The sequence below is a fragment of the Balaenoptera musculus genome, chromosome 3 (genome assembly GCF_009873245.2).
Source record: "Balaenoptera musculus isolate JJ_BM4_2016_0621 chromosome 3, mBalMus1.pri.v3, whole genome shotgun sequence".
NCBI classification, from domain to species: domain Eukaryota; kingdom Metazoa; phylum Chordata; class Mammalia; order Artiodactyla; family Balaenopteridae; genus Balaenoptera; species Balaenoptera musculus.
The window spans coordinates 160040236-160060854 of NC_045787.1; the positions used below are offsets into that span (position 1 = coordinate 160040236).

The 20619-nt window shown below is 53.8% G+C and overlaps 2 protein-coding genes across 4 annotated transcripts in view; both read right to left on the reverse strand.

Annotated features, from left to right (window-relative positions):
• The window catches only part of AP1M1 (adaptor related protein complex 1 subunit mu 1), a 39532-nt gene extending 26994 nt beyond the window's left edge, over positions 1-12538 (reverse strand). Inside the window, exons 1-6 of one of the 3 annotated variants that reach the window (XM_036846972.1) lie at positions 12374-12476; positions 6885-7005; positions 6613-6769; positions 4066-4133; positions 2177-2307; positions 1190-1337 (exon numbers count right to left, since the gene is read on the reverse strand). In XM_036846972.1, the coding sequence (XP_036702867.1) occupies positions 1190-1337; positions 2177-2307; positions 4066-4133; positions 6613-6769; positions 6885-6914 (534 nt within the window). In that variant the 5' untranslated portion in view covers positions 6915-7005; positions 12374-12476. Of the gene's footprint in view, positions 1-1189; positions 1338-2176; positions 2308-4065; positions 4134-6612; positions 6770-6884; positions 7006-12373 lie in introns of all 3 variants that reach the window. The other 2 variants (XM_036846971.1, XM_036846970.1) reach the window with 2 other exon arrangements.
• A 2215-nt stretch (positions 12539-14753) lies between these two features.
• Positions 14754-20369, reverse strand: FAM32A (family with sequence similarity 32 member A). The gene is made up of 4 exons (XM_036848956.1): positions 20225-20369; positions 19993-20134; positions 16221-16274; positions 14754-15918 (listed from the first exon to the last, which is right to left on the reverse strand). Exons 1-4 carry the CDS (start codon positions 20296-20298, stop codon positions 15850-15852), a joined length of 339 nt encoding a protein of 112 aa, XP_036704851.1. The 5' UTR covers positions 20299-20369; the 3' UTR covers positions 14754-15849.
• Between the last annotated feature and the right edge of the window lie 250 nt (positions 20370-20619).

The following is a 20619-nucleotide window of genomic DNA, read 5'->3' on the forward strand; positions in this document are numbered from 1 at the left end:
GAAGCAGATAGAAAGATGCTCAACATCATTAGCCATCAGGGAAATGCACATTAAAGCCATGATGAGACACCTATTAGGATGACAAAAATAAAAATGTTGATCGAGGATGTGGAGCAACCGGAACTCTCATCCGCTACTGGTGAAAATGCAAAAATGTTAACAGCCACTCTGGAAAACAGTTTGGCAGTTTCTTACACAGTTAAACATACACTTAGCATATGACCCAGCAATCCCACTGCAGGGTATCTGCCGTAGAGAGATGAAAACTTCTTTCCACACATAAACCTATACATGAAATGTTTATAGCAACTCTTTTCACAACTGCCAAACATTGGAAACAACCAAGATGCCCTTTGATGGGTGAATGGATAAACACACTGTGGTTCAAAATATAAAATAAACAAATATAAGAAGAAATAAACTTTTGATAACAGAGCAACTTGGATGACTCTCAAAGGCATTATACTGAAAGAAGCCAGATTCAAACTGACACACACTGTATGATTCCACTCATACAACAATCTCAGAAAGGCAGAGCTATAGTGATGAAGAGCAGATCAGCAGTAGCCAGGGGTTGGGAACAGGCAGAGGGTGTGACTACCAAGAGGCAGCATCCAGGGAGGTTTCTGAGGTGATGGAGCTGTTCTGATTCCTGGTTATGATAATGGGTACACAAATCCGTACACGTGCTAAAATTCACAGAAAATATGGTCCATTACCAAATAGTAACTTAAAAAAATAAAATTAAAAAACAAACAAACAAACAAACACAAAACAGTAAAAACCAAAAACCAAAAAACCCCAAAAACAAGGCACAGAACTACATCTTATGCTCTCAGTTTCACAGAAAAACAACGTATGTCTGTGTATCTACAGCACGAGGTCCCAAAGGATGACAATGAATCCTTAAGCGATGTGGCCTTTCTGATTAAAGAGCCCTGCACTTTCAAACTCTATACACTGCTTTTTTTTTTTTAAATGATGTGCATGCATTCACTCTAAATAAGAACAGAAACTAATGAAGATAAAACAAGCTCGCATTGCAATGAGCAGCCCAAACTGAATCCCGCTGATCTGCTATCACACAGAAACTACCTGTTTCTCAGGGCCTTGCTAATTTTAAAAGTCGAGCTGCTTTTATTTCCAATCATGGAGAAGACAAAATTTTAAAAAAAGAAAAGGAACCTACCAGGAGATTGACGGACTCAATGACGTCCAAGAACACCTCGTTCTTCCGGTACTTGATGCCCTCAGAGCGCCAGGACACTGCGTTGGTGACGGTGGCTGGGGGCCGTGGGGCCCCTGTTTCCAACTTGTGGCCTTCCTGAGTTATGTACCTGTGGGCCCAGGCTCACAGTTAAGCAGCTCAGGCACTGACATTCTTCAAAACAGCCCCTCCCTGTAGCAGGCACCAGGAAAGGCAGGCTCTGGTTTCACCTGAGGCTGTTTAACACAAGAATATCTTAGGATTTCCAAAGCCTCCAACAAACTCTTCAGTTACAGTGAGTGCAGAGTGGTCACTTTTAGGGGGCCAAGGAGACAGTGTTGGTGAGGAAAACAAGAAGTGGGCATGAAGTGCTCCCCCGCTGGGGGTGCAGAAGGGACCAACCTCCTGGGGGTGTAATCTGGTGACCCTGACTCCACTTGGGGAACAACAGATGTGAGCTGTGCTGAAGTTATGCGGCTTCTCTGAGTGCCCCTCTGCTCCCCTGTAAAATGGGAAGACAGCACCTCTGATTGTGAATGGAGTGAAAAAAAGTGCTTGCACAGGGCCTGGTTCACAGAAGTGCTTAATTCATGGTGACTGTTATTTGATGGGCAGGATTCCAAAGGAGGGAGATTTTTCATCACAGCTTCATTTATGACAATAAAAACAAAGGCAGGTGACTCCCTAATAACAAGCCATTTAGCACACTTCTGTGGATGGAAATGAAGACCTCGCAACAGGAAAAACGCTCATGCTATGCATGGATGCTGAGTGGAAAAAGGACCCACAACTGTCCCAGTGACTTAGTAAACTTCTGGTGCGGCTGGAGACAGGGCAGGGGGACCAACAACATGAACATACGTTTGCTTCCTCCACCTCCAAACCTGCTGACGACATCAATGTTGTGACGTCACCCAGGAGGGGCCTGACCCCCGCCCCCCATCCCCGGGCCCCATCCCACCCACTCACTCCTGCAGGATCTTGCTGTCTGTGGTCTGGGGGTAGCCGAAGTCCATGAGCTCATCCAGCAGCTCGTAGATGATGACGAAGTTGTCGCGAATACTCTCCTCTTCCAGCTCCTTGAAATATTCCGAAAATACCTGTGGTGTTGCGTGGGGGGCAGATCGTTGAGAGGAAGGACGAGGAGGGGATGAACGCTTGCATGAGTTCATTTGCCCTTCATGCCCTGAGGCCCCTGCTAACAGCCCTTTTGTCCACAAGCTGCGTTTGCCCGTTTCCCAGAGTGCTATGGACGAGGCCTTGGGCTCAGGGAATGTGGGCAGGAGGACAGCAGTGGCCGCCTATGAGGCGGGAACCAGGCTGGGGTAGTACAGGCATCAGGCCTGGTCAGAAGCCCGAGTTCCCACCCCTGCGGGCCCACTCTCCTCCCCTCCCTGACAGACACTCCCAGGCCTGGGGCCCCTTCCCATCTGCTCTTTAATCCTGACTGTAACTATCACCCTTTGCCTCTTGAGTCAGGAGCGACTCAGGTGAGGGAGAAGAACCACTGCGGATGGGACAAGCGGCTCTTCCGGCCTCCTCTGGCCTCCCTGAACTCCAGTCTGTACAGCTGTGCCTGCAGACGAATCTGCCCCATCTCAGCAGAATATTAAGAGGATCAAAGCAGGGACGCCAAAGGAGACCAAGTGAAGAGGGGCTTGGCAGAAGCTCTTTCATGAGCACAAACGCTGAAGCAGAAAGGCAGTGCCAAACACTTCAGGGAGGAGAACCTTCCTCCTTCCCGCTTCCCCGTCTCCACACCCCAGGACTGCAACCGCTGGGCCTCTCCTCTGAAATCACAGGCAGCGCAGCCCAGCCTGCGACAGCTCCGGAATGCAGGCCTACCCCTCAGCCTGCACTCGGGGCCTCCCCGGGGGACATGCTGCTCTCCTGCCCCCATGTCCTCACTGCCCACACCAGCCTGTTCCCTAGCGTCTGGCGTAGGTGCCTCTTGATCGGGCTGCACAGGGCACCATCTGAGGGATGAAAGCTTCCCTGGGCCCACCCCAGGCCTCCTGGGCCCAGCTGCCCACTTTCTTCAACCCCACAGCCCCCACTTTGGCCGCGCCCCTCCATCTCTCTCCTGGAAACCTGTCTGGCCTCCCAGCTGCCTTCAAGTGCTTTTTCTACTCAGCAGCCAGAGATGATCTTACCTCGAATCAGGTCTTGTCAGTCTCCTGCTTAGTGCCCTCCACCGTCTCTCACGAGACTTGGAATGAAATCTGAACTCCTCACGAGGCCCTGTACATCCCACCCCCGCCCACCCCGCCCACCCCTATGGTCTAGCCCTGTCACCTTGCTGACAGCAGCCCCGCACTGTCCTGAGCACACTGGCCCGCCTGATGTTCCCTGACTGCACCACGTGCACTCCCACCCCAGGGCCTTTGCATGTGCTGCTCTCTGCCTCCCCAGCTGTCAGCTGGGCCTGCTGTGTGTCACCTCTCTCCAAGGTAGGGTCTCGGGCCTCTGCGCCTTTAGGTACTCCTCCCCCCCCCAACCCCGCAAGATTCTGAGCAGAACTTGGCTCCGCCCTCCTCCTGCTTATCCCACCTTCCGAATCTCTGACGCATCAGGTTACCGTCCACCCTTCCATAGCCAGCTAGGGGGCGTACCTGTCCCTCTTGGAGTCATGGCGCACCCCTGGCCTGAGCCCCACCTCCCGTTCACTTTCCTCTCCTCACCAGGCAGAGGGGCAACTAAGGCTGCAGAATCCCACTCACGGATCACGTGGAGCTCCCCCATCCCACTTCTGGGGTTCCAGCTCCAAACTCCCTAGGGATGCTGCAGCCCTCGGGTGGCTGGTATGGAGAGGCACACTGCAGTGCCAGGGCGACGGATACCCCTGTGGCTCAACTCACCTGCACCACCTTGTAGAGGAAGGAGAACACCAGTGACACGCACGCGTTCTTCTTAGAGGTGGCGACCACTGCGTGGCGGCTGCAGTTAAGGAGCAGTCAGAGGCCTGGGCTGCCACCCCACAGACCCCAGTTCACTGCACGTTTTGGAGCCACCCCAAGCCATGACTCGGCCCTCAGCGGGTTACCGAGCTCCTGGTCTGAGCTGGGCCTGGGACACAGCAGTTACAGCCAGAGGAGGTCCCGGCTCCCAGGGAGCACTCAGCTGACAGAGGGGCAGCAGGGGGCACAGGGAACCCACCCCAGCTGCTGGGCAGCAGGGGCTGCCCTGAGGAGGTGATGCCTGAGCTGAGGGCTGAAGCCCAGGGTGTGGTAGAGGGCACTTCAGGTGGGGTGAGCAGCCTGGGGCGGGAGGAGGTAATGCGGGTCATCCCAGAGCGGGAAGCAGGAGCACAGTCGGCCCTTCTCCAAAGCCCATCGCTTACGTGACCCTCCTGAGGTCCAGGGCTCCCCGGGCAGGCTCCGGCGGAAGCAGCCGGGGCCAATTCTAGCTCAAGCCTTTCTTTGAGCCTTTGCCCCTGAAGCAAACCTTTTGAATGAAGCCTCCATTTTCTCACTAGTATGATGGGGGCCTGAGAGTGGATTTACTGAGGTGATGTATGTAAAGTGTCTGGCACACTCCCTCTGATGGGCGGGGGGGACGGGGGGTATGTCCCCACCTCTTGGGGTCAGTGTATACTGGGCACTTCCTGTTCCTCTTTCCTTAAAGGGCCTCAAGCCACCCAGGGAGGCCAGTTCCTGTGCACTGCGCCCTGGCCATTCACAACAAGCCTGTGCCACCCCAGGGCCAAGCTGTGAGCTCTGGGAGGGAGAAAGGGACTGCCTCCACCTCACTTCCTGCCTCGACCGGCCCAGCGCAGGGCCCCAGGAAATGGAGCTGGGCCAGTCAAAGGAGTGCTGGCTTCCCACCTCTAGTCCGGGCAACATGCCGTCCAGGTGCTTTCTAAGGAGGGGCGGAGGGCACCTCTGACCCTCATGGCTGGGCCTTGCTGGAAACTGCCACCTGACGATGGAACTCAGGCTGGAGGTGAGAGGGTGTCCACTCAGGCAGGGTGTGCTGGGCACTGGCACCCAGAGGGGCAAGCCCTCGATGTCTCCTCCCTGGCTGCCCATGCGTGAAACACTGGGGCCCAAGTGGAAACTGGTCTGACGGCTCCTGCTGCGCTGACACAGCTGCCCCTCCCTCCTCTCCATACCTGGGCAACCACTGCCCAGACCCAGGGCAGCTTCCAAGATAGCCAACTCTTGGCTCACAGGCCACCTGCCATACTCTACAGAGCTGCCCCTGAGGCCTTCCGGAGAGGGGTGAAGAAACAGAGGCACGATGAAGGGAGCCAGACCTCAGGGCACTGGATGAAGGTCCCAGGCCAACACCTCCCACCCTGTAACATGTACACAAGTCACTAGGGATGGCCTTGCTACAATGCAGATTCTGACCAGGCAAGGCTGCAGGGGGTCTGGGATTCTGCATTTCCAAAAGGCTCCCAGGGGATGCTCGGGCCCGTGGACCACACCTGCACTAGCAAGGTCCTGTGTGTCTCCATGAACATGGGAAAGGGGACAGAACCCACGTCTGCCGGGTGTGATGCATATGCACCAGCTCAACGGACCCTAAGAGTCCTGCTCTCACTGGACCGTGGGAAGGTGAGGACTTGCCTCCTGTCACATAGCTACTGGAGCTTGGGTCTGAACAGGGCTGTGTGCTGCAAAGCCATGCCCTTCTTGCAGCAGTGCGGATACCGGAATGTGCCTGACCAAAGCCATGGGGGGGCCGGTCAGACCTCACGGATGGAAACTGGCTCAGCCAGGTCTCCACATGAGCCTGAGCATGGGGGACTCTGAGATCTGGGCAGGGTTGGGAGGAATCTCTCCCCTCCTCTGTATCCCACCACCCTTCATGGTCCAGGCCACCACCCCACCCACGTGGATGCCAACCTCGGCCTCCCTACCCCTCCCTATGCCCACTTCTGATCCCTGAAGTCTGGCGTCCACTCAGCAGCCAGAGACTTTCAGAAAATGCAAACATGCCCGTGTCACCCCTCTGCCTGAGAACTTCCAAAGACTTCCCAACACACTTAAGGTGATTTCCTGTGAGGCCTTGCAGTGCACACCCTGCTGACCACTTGGGCCTTGCTCCTACCATGCAACCCCCTCCAGCACTCCGGTCACCCCTACTGCAGCTTCGGAATGGGACTTCGCCTGGGCTAGCGCTCCTCGTGCCGGCCAACTCCTGTGGCCTTCCTGCAGGTCTCCTCCAGGATGTCACCTCCTCAGGGAACCCTTCCTGGCTCCTTGGACCTCTGTCACACTGGTCATCCTTGGGCAGCAGGGAGCTCCAGAAAGACAGGGCTGTGCCTCATGGCCCCCACTGGCCTGAGCCAGCTCTGGGTCAGCCGGGGCAGGGGCCGGCAGCCCTCAGTTGCACGTGTGTGTGTATGCACACACATGTCCACACAGGAGCCCCCTGGGAGCACCCCAGCCAAGGGATACGATACAGGTTGTTGTGCTTGATCCACATGAAGCGGACTCCCCCATGGGCCAGGATAGGTGACAGCATCCCCTCCTCCTCTTTCTCCATCAGGATGGGCATGAAGTGCTCCACCTCCGACATGTCCACGTCGCCGCGGTAGTTCCGGCAGATGAGCACCTGCGTGGAGGTGGAAGAGAGGGAAGACACTTTCATCTTGAGTTCCACCAGCTGGATGGCTGGGGTGGGGGGTGAGACGCACCAGCTTCCTTCCCTCCAGGGACCCCAAACACACCTGTCCATCAAAGGGCCATCCGATCTCCATCCCCCAGGGGATTCCTCAAGGAAAGCATTTCGCCAAGTGAACTTCCACAGGGGCCAGTGGAAATCTTCCCAGAGGGAGCGTTGGGGGTGGGCTATGGGGCAAGAGTCCAGGACCGCGTCACTCGGGAGATGCCAGGTTAAACAATGTCCCGTAGGCTCTCATTGCAGACCTTCTCAGAGCCTTTCTGCTAATGAGCCCTGCTCTTCTGTCTGTGTCAGGAGAGGGACACTGCTAAGTGTTTGCATCTACTAGAACCTGCCTGTGGCCTGAAGAGAAGCCCTGCTCCTCATCTCTCACGGCCTGTGGGCTTGGATGTGCATCAGCGCTGCCGATAGGACAGGAAAATGGGACAACCACTTTGGTAAAGTTTGACAGGTTCTCAGAAAGTTATACTCCAGCTTATAACCTAGCCATTCCTCTCTTAGGTAGTCACCCAAGAGAAAGGAACCATACGTCCACATGAAGACGCGTGCATGGGTGCTCACAGCAGCTTATTTTAAATAGACTCAGGCTGGCGAGAATGCCAACGTCCTTCAGCAGGTGAGTGGAGACATAAACTGTGTCCATCCACACCACGGAACACTCCTCAGCTATGAAAGGGAATGACTGCTGACACCGGCAACAGCATGAGAGAATCTCAGGATCACTGAGCCGAGTGAAAGAAACCAGACAATGGAGAACGTATCTACGTGATTCCACTTAAATAAATAAATCCTGGGAAATGGTAACAGAAAACACATCAGTGACTGCCTGGGGACACGCTGGATACAGACGGGTGTGAGGAAGCTTTAGAGGGTGATAGAATGTGTGCTTATGGTTTCCTGGGTATACACAATGACTGAACTCATCAAACTATATGCTTTAAATAAACACAGTCTGTTACATGGAAGTTACACCTCCCTGAAGGAATGAAAAAGGAGGTGTGAAGCTATGCCATGCTGAGCAAGGCCCCATTTGGAGATGCCGCCTAGAGCTGCCGCCACTCTTGTGTGTCCATGAGGACAGCTGGCGGCGTAACTCAGTAATGTGCTGAGAATGACACCACAGAGCTGACCAGCCTGGGAGCCGCCTGCCTCAGAACCTGTAGTTTCGTAAGATACACTGTCTTACTGTTTCAAGCCAGAGAGAGAGAGAGAGCGCGGGCGAGAGAGAACCTTCCTTTTCTAGTCTCTCCTTTGTGGCCTATGGGCAAGGGACCCTGTGCCCTCACTGCTGTTCAGAAGGCCTCTTAGAGACTCAGCACCCAGTGGGTGAGCTTGTGGGTACCTGGACCAGGCCCTGGCACAGGGATTCCCACGTACCCTCTCACATACTCTTTGCCAGGAGTATATATTGCCTCATATACTCCCCCCACCATGAAGCAGGACTGGTAGTTTTAAAGAGATGGACAGTGATGTCCAGAGAGGTGGCACCACCTGCCTGAGGTCACACAGCAAACAACGGTGAGCCAGGATTCTAACCCCACTTCTCACTCCCTGCAGGGCCACTTCTGCTTGATAAATATTGCTTTCCTGGGCTTCCCAAGCCCACCTTCTACCCCAGGTATCCAATTTTGGGGGATGCCACAGGCATGGAGTCCCCGGGCCCCCAGTGTGTTCAAAGGAAAGAGCAGGGAGCAATTTATTTTGCTCACCTTCATCACCAAGGCTGCAGAGAGGTCCACTCATTCATACCGTCTACCGTACATCATGCTGGGCCTGGAGACACAGGGGTGACCAGGACAAACAGGGTCCCTGCACTGAGACAGCTACCTGGTCAGGGGGAAGTGAGAGACTCTGCAAGGGTATGACCTTCAAACTGAGGCCTGAGGGGACAGGCAGGATAGAAGCAGAGGGACCAGTGTGGCTAAAGCCATGGGGTTAGGGGTGCAGCCCATGTGGGCGTACCCAGGAGCACTGGTTAGGTAGAGTAGGGGCAGCCTCGGACCTCAGGCTGCAGGTCAGGACAAAGGCAGGAGACAGGACAGATTGGAGGGAGGCAGGCAACAATGAGGGGACAATCCTCAACCCCTGCTGCTGATCTTGACCCCACAATTCCTTCCTCGCAGAGAGTGAGACAGGCCTTCTTAAACGGAATCAGATCAGATTGCTTCTTGTTTAAACTGCTGCTACCCCAGCCTCCCCTCATACAGAACAAACTGCAAGTCCATCCCCATGGCACGTCTTCACAGCCCCTCCAATGCCTCTCCATCCACGCTCCCCGGGCTCACCCCATTCCAGCCATCCTGGCCAGCACCCTAGCTCTCTCTAAGCGATCTACATTTGCTCCTGCCTCAGGGACTTTGCACTTGCAGTTCCCTCTGCCCAGAATGCCCTGGCCTAGATCTTCTCGGTTCTCAGACCTCAGCTCAGATGGCACCTCTTCCAAGAAGTCTTCCCTGCTCACCCTGGCTAAGATCATATCCTGCCCCTTTCCACTCCCAAGCCCTCTTTACCTTCACTGCCCACATCACCACTGCATTATATATTCATATCCTCATTTATCATCTGTCGCTTCTACCAGAGTCTAACACTCCCTGAGAACAGTGACTACTTTCGTCTTGTTTACGGCTGTGTCCCAGCACCCACAACAGAGCCTGGCCCATAGGAACTGCTCAGTAAAGTCTGTGCAGTGAACATGGTGGTGAGGAAAAGGAGGCCAGGATAATGCCCATGTCTCCAATGTGGGCAGCTGCATGGATGGTGGTGTCAATCACTGAGATGGGGAGAGAGAGCAGGGCTGGCGGGTGGCGGGGAGCTCATCTGGGGAAATGCCAAGTTTGCGGTGGCCGTGAGACCTCCAAGGTGTCCTGGAGGCCAGTGGATCTCCAGATAAGTGCTCTGGACTTTGGAACAAATTTGAGAGTCATTGGCACAGTGACATAAATCAAAGCGTGCCTCAAGGACAGCAACAGTACGGGAGGCACGCCAGGCCCAAGCACGAGGAGCTGACATCCAAGGGGAGGGCAGAAGATGAGGGGCAGCAGTCAGTGAGAGAAACGGGGAAAACAGAGAGCACAGCAACCTCGAGGCCAACAGAAGCCTGCTGAGGAGAAGCGCAGTAGTGGTGTCAGAAGCTGCAAAGAAGCAAGAAAGATAAGGGCAAGAAATATCCATGGAGGGCTTTCTATCAGCTGAATGTGGCCCCGTTGGTTTCCTCGGTGATCAGAGGCTCTGGCTGGCAGGTAGATGTGTGGTTGTGAATTTCCTGACCTTATTTTTTATTAAATGCAGTCTGCACAGAAGGCAAACTTTCAAAACATGAGGTCCGTGGGGAGTGGAATAATAAATGGCGTGATGGTCACTGAGGACAGGAGGCAAACCCACAGCTGCCTCAGGAGCTTCCTGAGAGGCACGTATAATCATGCTTCTTCCAGGCTATTGTCTCCTTATGGTGGCTGTTCCTTCTTGGGATCAAAGTGGTCCCCTCTGTCCTGCTCTCCCGTCTGGACATCCTCAACACCCACGGCCCTCTTGGTGCCATCCTCCAGGCTCCAGCATTACCCAGGACTTCTGGCTTGCCAGCGCCAGCGGGCTCACTGTGACACCTCCTCGTTCACCTGACTGCCACCTGGTCACCTTCCCAGGTCTGGCGTCTCCCTCCTCCAGGAAGCCTTTCGTAACCACTTCTCCTCCCGCCAGCCCAAACTGAGGTTGGGTAACTGCATTACCTGGGGCCTTGTCCTTGTGGCTAATGGGATCTGACCATTCGGATCCACGCATCTGCTTGGATCTGTCAGCTTCCATGCACCTCCCCTACCAGAGCTCTAGGTCCGTGGGGACTAACGTGGCCTGTGGACTATGGGTGGTGCTGAGCCTGTCTGGTGCGCCTGCTCAGTGAGTTCACACACTTGCCCTAGGTCATGCGGCTGAGCAGCAGAGACAGGTTTTGAGCCCAGCCCTAACTTCTCAGTCACAGAGCGATGGTCCGCACTGGAATTGGTGCCTACTAGGTGCTCATGAAATGTTTGCTGAAGAAATGAGTGATCTGAGTAGGCAGCCTGTAGGACCTCTGGCGACACAGTGGCCAGGGAGGAAACAAGAACACGTGCTACAAAGACTTGGGGAACACTGCACCCTCCCAGCCCCTGGTGTGCCCTGTGTCTTTCTTTGCCTCCAAGAAGGTTGAAGAAGGGAGCCTAGTACTGGGTCTCACTAGCTGTTGACTTTGGGTGGCATCCAAGGCAGGCAACCCACTTAAGGGACTCTGGGAAAGTGCTGGGGGTGGGGAGTGGAACAGCAAGGGACAGTCACTTCACCTCTTCACTCCCTACTGCTTCTGAGCTAACTACTGCCCACTTCACCTAGGCCCGACACCCATGTTTCTCTCACTCACTGATGTGGGGCTTGTTTAATATTGTTGGTCCTGTCCTATTCTTGTTACTCCCCAATGCAAGAGGCCACATACTCGCTTGGCTTCTAGCCGGGATGGACTTGGGGGAAGGCAGCAGGTCACTTCTGAAAAGTTTTGAGATCCCTCCTTTATGAAGCTTTCCCAAAAACCCCTGGGAAAGGCACCCAAGTCCTAGTTATGTCCAATTCCTCCTTCATGTCTCAGCCGGGTTTGTCACTCCCCCTGCGCAGCCCTTCCTGACCCCCAGCAGAGGCTGACTCTCCCTATTATATCATCACTGCTCCACCACTGCAATTTATATTTCTTTGTGCTTTTTGAGATCAGTGTCCCTCTCGCCCACCAGATTGTGAGCTCCAGAAGGACAGGGACTGATTCTGATTTTGCCCCCCAAAGGCAGCCCAAGGCTTAGCACCCTGCCTGGCACTTAGTAGGTGCTCCTCAAATATCAGCTGAATGAACAAATGATTCTGGGTTCAACTCCTAGACCTGCCACTTCTCTGTGACCGGTGTGACCTTGGGCAGGTTGCATCGCCTCTCTGTGCCTCAGTTTCTCCCTCTGTTAAATGGCACTCCCACCACCCACTTCACCTGACCGTTGTAACTCAATGTCACAGTGAACGTTAAGAAATCCCTACAGGGACTGGCACAGAAAAACCGCTGAATAAACATAAGCTGCTGCGCTCCCAGAGGGCGGGACTGGCCCGAGGGCACACTGTCCCGGCAACGCCTCACCACCTCTGGTCAAGGGTCGTGCAGCCCCTCGGCGCCAGGCCTGGCTTCCAAGCGGGCTGCGGTCCGCGCTCCCCGTGGCCTCGCGTTCACCGAGGTCCCCACGGAGGCCTGGGCCACCAACCCACAGGGGTGGGGATGAGGGTCTTGCAGCCGGTTACCTGGCAACGGCGGCAGCCCACCGCGTTACCTAGCAACGAGGCAGGGCTAAGGAGGACCTAAGATCCCTTCCTGGATACTTAGCAACAGGGTGGAGGCCTCAGGTGAGGCCAAACGGCTTCCTTGCCTAAGACCAGGATGGCTCCCATTGGCCGGTTAACTAGCAACAGGGTGGGTCCCCATGGGGCGAGGCCCCTGCCAGTTGCTTGGCAACGCGGAAGGTGGGGCGCCCTCGGTACCTTGCCCTTCAGGTCCAGCACGTAGACGGCACTGGCGGACATGGCGGCTGCGGAAAGCCTCGGCACTGGCCGAGGGCGGCGGCGACAGCGAGGACTGCCAGGCGGTGAGCCAGGCCGGGCGCGCCCCGCGACAGTTCCTTTCCACTTCCGGTCCAGGGAGCCGCGCGCGGACCGTTATGTCCGGCCGGGGACGAGCTGCCAAGAATGCGCCGGCGCAGGGCGCAGGGTGCGCAGGCGCAGTATGTCCAATGCGCCCTAATTTCCCGCTCCTCCCTCAAGCATCACGGAAGTAAGACGAGAGGGGCGGGGGCGGGGGCGGGGGCGGGGGCGGGGGCGGGGGCGGGGGCGGGCCGGGCCGGGCCGACTGAGGCAGGGCACTCTAGCTGCCTGACTGGGCGAAGCCCCTGCAGCTGAAAACCCCACTTTGTGGGCCAAGTTAGGTAAGAGATCCTGGTGGTTGAACCCACCTGGGGCCCAGCCGTATGGAACTCATAGCCTGGTGGGAAAGTCGAAAACAAATATAGTCACCAATTGTGATACCCTTTATAGGGAGGGGTAAGGTGGTGGTTACTTGGAAAGAAGTTAAACTCTCTGGCAATCGAGCCGTATCAACAGTCAGTTCCTGTCACCTGTCAGTGTCAACGTTTGTCAGTGGACAAGTGTGCCAGTTTATTGCCTGAAATGATCTCCTGAAAGCCACACGCCACTGAACCTAGGCAAAAAGCAGGTGATTTATTTCTGTAGTTAGTGGTCACTGTGGGTAATGCAAACTGTGACCCCCAATTAATCTAATTAAATTATATTTTATTTGCTTTTGTGAATACTCAGCCTTTGGAGAAATGCCTGCATTCTGTCCCAATGAACCATCACAGTGCCCTGGGCCCAGTCCTGCAGTATCAGAACCATTTACCCAGGCTGCTTGCCTCTCTCTTATCTTTTATCTTCTCTACTACCTCCACTTGGGGTTTTCAAAGATAGTTTTTGCAACTCTGTGGTTGTATATCCTCTACTTGGGGTAGAGATGTAAGTGCAAGAAAATCCAGAGAAGAAAACTGGAATCTTTAAAGGTTATCAAGTGAATCCTGGGCTGGAAGAATTCTTCCACAAAGCAGCCAACTGAGGCTTTTTGACACCAACTCTCTCTTAAGAAATCCTACCGTGCCTAGCCTCATACCTTGCCCAATTTATTGCAGTGTTTTAGAAAAACATGTCTTTTTTCTAACTACAAAACTGTACATCTCACTGAAGAAAAACTGAGGAAATGCCAAAAAGCATAAGGCAGAAAGAAAAGCCACCCAGGAGAGGCAACCCTTTCCATTATGGAGGATTTCTTTTCAGGCTTGCTGTGGGCATTTTAGATGTTTAATACAGTATCGGGGGGCTAGGAGGACAAAAGTCTTTTGAGGAAACAAAGACTTCCAAGTGCCAAGAGTACTGTCACAGTAAACACTGTTTACACATAAATTACTTGTAACCTCCTTTTCTCCACATGTGGAGGCAGGAATTTGAATCATATCTGTATTTCATTCTTGGCAATTAATGTATAAGTCAGATTTGACCTCTGTGACATCTCAGAAAAGACCATACTGATTGTGCTAGACCAGAGTTTTTCAAACTTTGCTGCATGCTGGGGTCACCTGGGGAGCTCTGAAAAATCTCATGATGGAACCCCACCCCAGACAGCATCAGTGGTTCTTAATGCTCCCCAGGAGAGCCTAACATACAGATTTTGAGAACCACTGTGGTAGACTGTAAGTGATGGCCCTCAATAAACCACATCTTCTGGTGTTCGTGCCCTGTGCAATTCCCTCCCAGAGTGGGTTTGGCAATGACTTGTGTTGGCGATGGAACAGGTTATGTAAAGGGAGATTCTGGAGGACGTTCTGGCCCCAGGTAAGTCAATGTAACTTACACATGAACTAAACTACACCTCATGGAGCAGAACCATCCAGCTGGGCATGGTCAACACACAGAATCGTGAGAGAGAAATTCCACTGTTTTCAGTCACTCAGTTTTGGAGTGATCTGATGGGCAGGGAGAATTGGAATAGCTGTCTTCCCCACTACTGAAGCAGGCTTTTCACAGCGCCACTGCATCATGCTCACAGACCCCAAATGCTGACTCATGGATGGCAAAGGCCTGGAAGTGCCTTTCTACCAGTCAGAGGGGTAATCCACCACAAGGAGCCATGCTAGCGAGAGACTATGTCACCTCCTTCAGGTGGGTTGCAAACCCCAGGTGGAAACACATGTCATCTAAATTTTCTCCAAATTGAGGGAGAATAGTTGTTTTGTGGTACGCACATTCTTTGTGTGTGATAATCCTAAAGGCAGTGTTTCTAGTGGTAGTCAGCCTGTAATTATGATACTCAGACTCATAGTTAATAACTTTTTTTTGTTTTATTCTGCATTTCACATATGACAGTCCCAAACCCAACACATGGTTTTGTTTTCTGCCTTTCTTATTCTCTCAGCATCTATGTCAACACATTTTTTCCCAACAGCATATGCAATCTGATCCTTATCTGGTGGGTATAAAGAGGCCCTCAAAGATCCTGGCTCTCCAGCACGGGAACCTGAGTCCTTCCTTTCGACTACACCCACGTCTGTCTGTGCTGGGGGTCTGCCTCGGTCTCATCACCCTCGAGGTGTCCTTAGGCCAGTAACGCCAAACATGTTATGTGCCAACTCTGAATAAATACGGGGGGCTGCTTGGAGCCCAGGGTTGAAGGTAAGATGGCAGGCTGTGTCTGGGTTCCATTACAAAGAATGCTGTGCTTGACAGGCAATGCCTGCCATGGCAACACCCACTAGACATGTCTGGAATGGGGATATTGGGAGAAGAGGCTACATGCTGGCCACAGGTTTAGAAAGGGACAAGGTGTACGTTCCATCCTTGCCTTAGGTGGTTGTTCTGTTTCCCAGGCTGTGTTGTCTCACTGGCCAGGAGGCTGAGGGGGCAGTCTGAAGACCGTGAAGCTGCAAGTGGCTTCCCCAAGCCCTGGATGGGAGAGCATAAGCCCCAAGCTAGAGGGAGCTTGGAAGGGCAGCCTGTGCAGGGCCCTACAGGGGTCTACATGCTGCAGGCTACGCTGGCATTAGCTCCTTGTCCTCTGGAGTCGGTTTCATCCAGGCAAAGCCAGCTGGCTGGCTGTCAAAGAGTCAGATACAACTCGGGGGTAAAACCACTCTTCCATGGCACTTACACAGAAATAACCTTAATCTCTGGATACACTTTCCAAACTAAAAATGTTTCTCTTCTATGTGCTACTGAGAAATCAAAATAGAGTAAAAGGACGGTCTTATTTTAATCAAGTTCCAGAATGAGGACATACAGCTTTGAAAAGCACTGTCTCAGCAGATGATGCAAGGATGTGTGTAAAAGAATGTTTCTAGAAAATACCAAAGGCACCAAATATAACCCCAACTTTGCCTTCTGCTTCTCCTTGATGCCACTCCATACCCCAGGAGGGGAGGCTACTTTGTCCAGCTGACTTTGGGAATGTCATAGTGCTCCGTGAGTGTGTCCAGGTGTCTGTTGAAGTCCTGGGAAAGCCGAGGAGAAAGCCCATGTCAACACAGACCCAAGCAAGGCACTAGGGATACGCAGCACTGCCCACTCCCACTTCTCCACATCCTGTCTCTCCTCAGTGAGCCCCTTCCTCTCAAAGCCACCCTGCCAGGCATTATAGATGCCTGAACCCTGGCCTTGCCCCTATATGACCCTGGGGAGGTTGGGTAAAGCCCCTCCCCGCCAACACTCCAGTGGCTTCTCTACCAGGCTCCTAGCCTCTGGGCCCAGCCTGGTCCCTACATGGCTCAGTCTCCCCCACCAGCACGTGACTTACCTCTACTCTCTGCTTGTGGGTTTTGGATGCTTTCTTCAGGATCCTTTCCATTTGCTGGAGAGAGGAGAGAAATGGAGGTGAGTCACATGCCTGATGCAGCCCAGGCCAGCACGCGATGGAAGATGAGAGCCCCCAGCCAGCCTGGCTCTCACACTTAGAATGGCTGGAGGTCTCAGGGTGAACACCTCGCCCCTCCCTCAACTCCACTCAGGTGGGTCCAGCAGGGATGCCTGACCATAACACACCCCAGTGGGAACTCACATCAGCTGCCCTTTGGTCTGAGTGGCGGGAAACGTCCTAGCACTGACTTAAGGAGACTCCGCTGGGAGCTGTACATGTGCTTCCTGCATCCTTGGGCAACTGACTGCATTCCCAGTTTGCAGAAAAAGAAAGCCTCAGAAGGGGTCTGAGGAAGGATAATAAATGAGGAAGGTAAAGAGGCTGACACAGAGTAGGTGCTTGAGTGACAGTACACAGAGCCAAGAGGGTTACAAGATCCAGATCGCCTTGACAAGTATGATTCTGGAACGTGCATCCTGGACCACCACGACCTACCCGACTCCTCATGCTTAACACCAATTGTAGCTGGTATGAGTTAAGAGCATGGGATGCAGAGCCAGACAGAGCTGGGGCCGCACCTGGCTCTACACTTACTAGCTGGGTGACTGTGGCCGACTCCCTTTGGCGGCCCCCCCCCATGAACCGAGCTGCCTGGTACTGGTGCCCTGGTGCAGTCCTCTGTCGCACTGACTCTGGGTTGGTCCTGTGACATGGTTTACTTAACAGAATGCAGTGCCAGTGCTGGGCTGAAGCTGTAAGGACACCTAGCAGGTTTTGCCTTGTGTTCTTGGAAGCTAGCCACCATTCGGGAAGTCTGATGACCTTGCTGCAAAGAAAGGACCTGGAGAATAAGATGACATGTGGGGAGGGAGGCCATGGAAGGAGCAATGAGGCACCAGACATGTGATGGTGAAGCTATCTTGGATTTTCAGCCCAGATGGGCCTCTAGCCCCAGCTGCCATCTGACTGCACCAGGTTCCAAGGCAGGCCAGCAGAAGAACCACCCAGCGAAGCCCAGGCAACCCACAAAAGCATGAGGTATACTGTAGACTGCCCCCTGGCTGCTCCTCCCTCTCCCTCCTCGTCTCCTTTGCTGCCTCTTCATCTCCCTCTGTGTCCAGTCAGCTCCCACCCGGCTGACACTCCCTCTCCCTCTGAAGTATCTGCCTTGTCCATCCCTGCCCCTTCCTGCTGCTGTGAGCCCACGTGAGGCCCGTGTCTCCTCACAAGAGGCCACACTGACTTGACCAGCTGTCACCAGTGCCAGGCACTTTGGGGGGCTCCGCCCTCCCTCTTCTCACTCCACGCACCAAGTTCAGCGGGTGTCATGGGTGCTGCTGCAAACCCCACTTCACAGACAAGAGAAAATGAGGACCAGAGTGCACAGTGGGTGATGGGGCTGGAAATGCCAAGCTCTGATCCTTTCCACCAGGCTGGAGCCTTCCTTCCAGGAGCTGTCCAGCCTATAAAGCCCACTGTGCTCAATCCAACACTCTTCCACAAGGGAATCTGCATTTCCCAACTGTACCTCGCTTTGTCCACACCTGCTCCCTTCTCTCTCATCCACCTCATGCACCTCCCTCTCTTCCCCTCTCTTTCTCTCTCTCTCTTCCTGCCCCCCTCCCTCCCTCTGCTGGGTCAAACAAAACCCTCAGGAGTGTTTCTGGTATTCATTGCCAATAACGAGAACTTCACCTTGACCTTCTACCCTCCACCTAGAGGCCCATTTCTCCATTCCCTTTGACAGCAAATCTCCCAAGACTTATTTCTAATCCTTGTCTCCATCTCTGCCTTTCCCTGCCCCCACTTGGATCCACTCTAATCAGCTTTTCCTCCTTCTCATACCAAATGCCACCTAAGGCTCTGAGTGCTCACCCGCCTAGACCTCCTGCCAGCATATGACACAGCTGATCACGTCTTCCTTCTTGAAACACTTTCTCCACTTGGCTCCTAAGGACACACTCTCTCCTGGTATCCCTCCGTCCTGTGCTCCTTTGCAATTTCTTTTCTGCCACCCTCTGATCACCAGGGGTCAGATCCTAGACCTCCTCTGTCACTATCCTTCCTCAAAGGATCTCATGCAGTCCCCACAGCAATTCCCAAATGTTTATCTGGGCCCAGACCTTTCCTCTAAACTGCAGATTCAGGTATCGAACTGTCCATGAGAACTCTCCGCTTGGGTTTCTAACAGGCACCTCAAATTTAACTTCTAAAACGAAGCTCTTGATCCCCCCCCACTTTAGAAACCTGCTTTACTTACAGTCCTTCCTATTTCAGTAAAACAGCACCTTCATTCACCCAGCTTCTCGCACCAAAAATCTTGGCCATCCTTGATTCCCCTTTCCCAGCCCACACCCAACCCATCAGCTAATCTGGCTGTTCTTCCTTCAAAACCTATCCCAAACCGGTACCTTCCATCACCTCCACTATTACTGCCCTGCTCTGAGGGGCCATTATTAGTCACTCTGATGGTTGCATGAGCCTCTCCCCCTCTGCACCCCAACTCCAGCAGTAAAATCCCAGTCCCGCCTCTGACGATAACCTTAAGGAACGGGCTTAAGTGCATTCACTTGTTAAGTCCTCACCACCTATGAGGTTGGAGCTTGAGTCCCACTTTACAGATGAAGCAATTAAGGTGTGGGAGGTGAGCCAACTTGTCTAGACACCACCAACAGTGGTAGAGACAGAATGGGACGCAGGTCTGTCGTGTCAAAGCCGGTGAGCCTCTCTCTCTCTCTCTCCTTTTTCTCTCGTATGACTCAATTAGGCCTGGGAGTAATGAGTTAACTTTTTCCTGATGTTACTGGACCAAATCACCAAGACCACCGTTAGCGTTTCTCAGCCTGGGCACTATTGACGTTTCGGGCCAGATCAATCCTTGCTCTGGGGGACACTGTCTCAAGCACTTCAGGATGTTGAGCTGCATCTCTGCCCAGCCCCGCCCCACCCAAGTGGTAACAAACAAAAATGTCTCTAAACATTGCCAAATGTCTCCTTGGGGCTGGAGGTGGGGGACAAAATGGCCCCCAGTTGAGAACCACTGGCCTAGACTGATTATTCCTGCCAAACACAATGCGCTGAACGTATCTATCCTACGCTGACCTCTCCTATCCTCCGCCACCCAAATTTATTAAGTATTTAATATTAAGAGAAATCATTTTTCAGAGCCTGAAAATACAACGTATTTGAAGCTGCCGAAGTCGTCATGGAAACACTTCGTGGTGACCTACAGCAGTGAGTATGCCCATTTAATGTCAACAGCTAACATCCATTGAGCACTGACTTTATGCCAGACTGAGTGCCATTTGCCCGCGTTACCTCATCGAAAGTTCCCATCCCTCTTAGGAGAAAGCATGATCCTGACCCCTACATATGTGGAAACTGAGGCATCAAGAGGTGAGTCACTGACCCAGTGTTACGGGGCAAACGAGCGACAGCGCTGGAATCCAAAGCCGGGTCTCTAGCTCTCCCCTCTGCGGTCCTAGCCGGCCAGAAAACCTTCTTGTCCTCGGAGCTCCCCCACCGTGGACTCTTCCTCTCTTACTCACGCAGCATCTTCTCCCCGGAATTAAGGTCCTCACTGACCGCTTGCCCTCCCCGGAGCGTTCTGGGGTAGATCCCGGTTACGGGTCTCCGGGTCCTGCCTCTGAATCCACCCCAGGAGACCCAGGCCAGCGATGCGGGACATCCCTAGGCTTCCCACCCGCCTTACCCGCTTTTCCTGCATCTTCTCGAAGGCCGCCTGGGCCGGTGTCCGTTTGTCCAGGCCGCGCCGCTTCTCCTCCTCGTTCTTTTTGCTTGTTCCCATCGCTTCCAGCAGTTTCGCCTTGTCTTTGTCCTTCTTTTTCTTCTTCCTGGGAGGGGAGACGGGGTAACGGCGGGTCAGAGGGCAACGCTCCGGGGTCTCAGGAAGAGGCTCAAAGGGACAACCTCTCGGGACTCACCGCTTAGTCACTCCGAGCTCTGCCACGCCTTTCAGCTTCAGGGGCGCCTTCTGGACCTGCTCGTAGGCCTCCATGGCGCCCGGCTGACGTCCGGAACGTAAGAAGGCCACACTTCCCTATTTTCACCTGAACGCCCGCCTTCCTTCGTTTTGATTGGCCGATCTATGCTGTGCGCATGCGTAATTGCATCTGGACGGGGGCCACACTTCCGGGTTCAGGGCCGGATTTGGAGAGTCAAGCGCGTCCCCAGCTTCTGCATCCTGTTTCCTGCCACACTTCCGGTTTGGGCGCCCACTTCCAATTTCCCCCGCCTTGGGCACCTAGACCTGGGAAACCTTTTTGACAAAGCACCGGTTTCCTAAAACCCAACGTTCTATTGAGTGTTTTGCGCGTAT

Excerpts from the sequence above, each read along its gene's own strand:
- FAM32A (XM_036848956.1), bottom strand. The coding sequence starts at position 20,298 with ATGGAGGCCTACGAGCAGGTCCAGAAGGCGCCCCTGAAGCTGAAAGGC. Across the intron at positions 20,135-20,224 it reads GAGCTCGGAGTGACTAAGCG|GAAGAAGAAAAAGAAGGACA; the intron begins GTGAGTCCCGAG and ends CTCCCCTCCCAG. Across the intron at positions 15,919-16,220 it reads CCCACAAGCAGAGAGTAGAG|GACTTCAACAGACACCTGGA; the intron begins GTAAGTCACGTG and ends CGGCTTTCCCAG.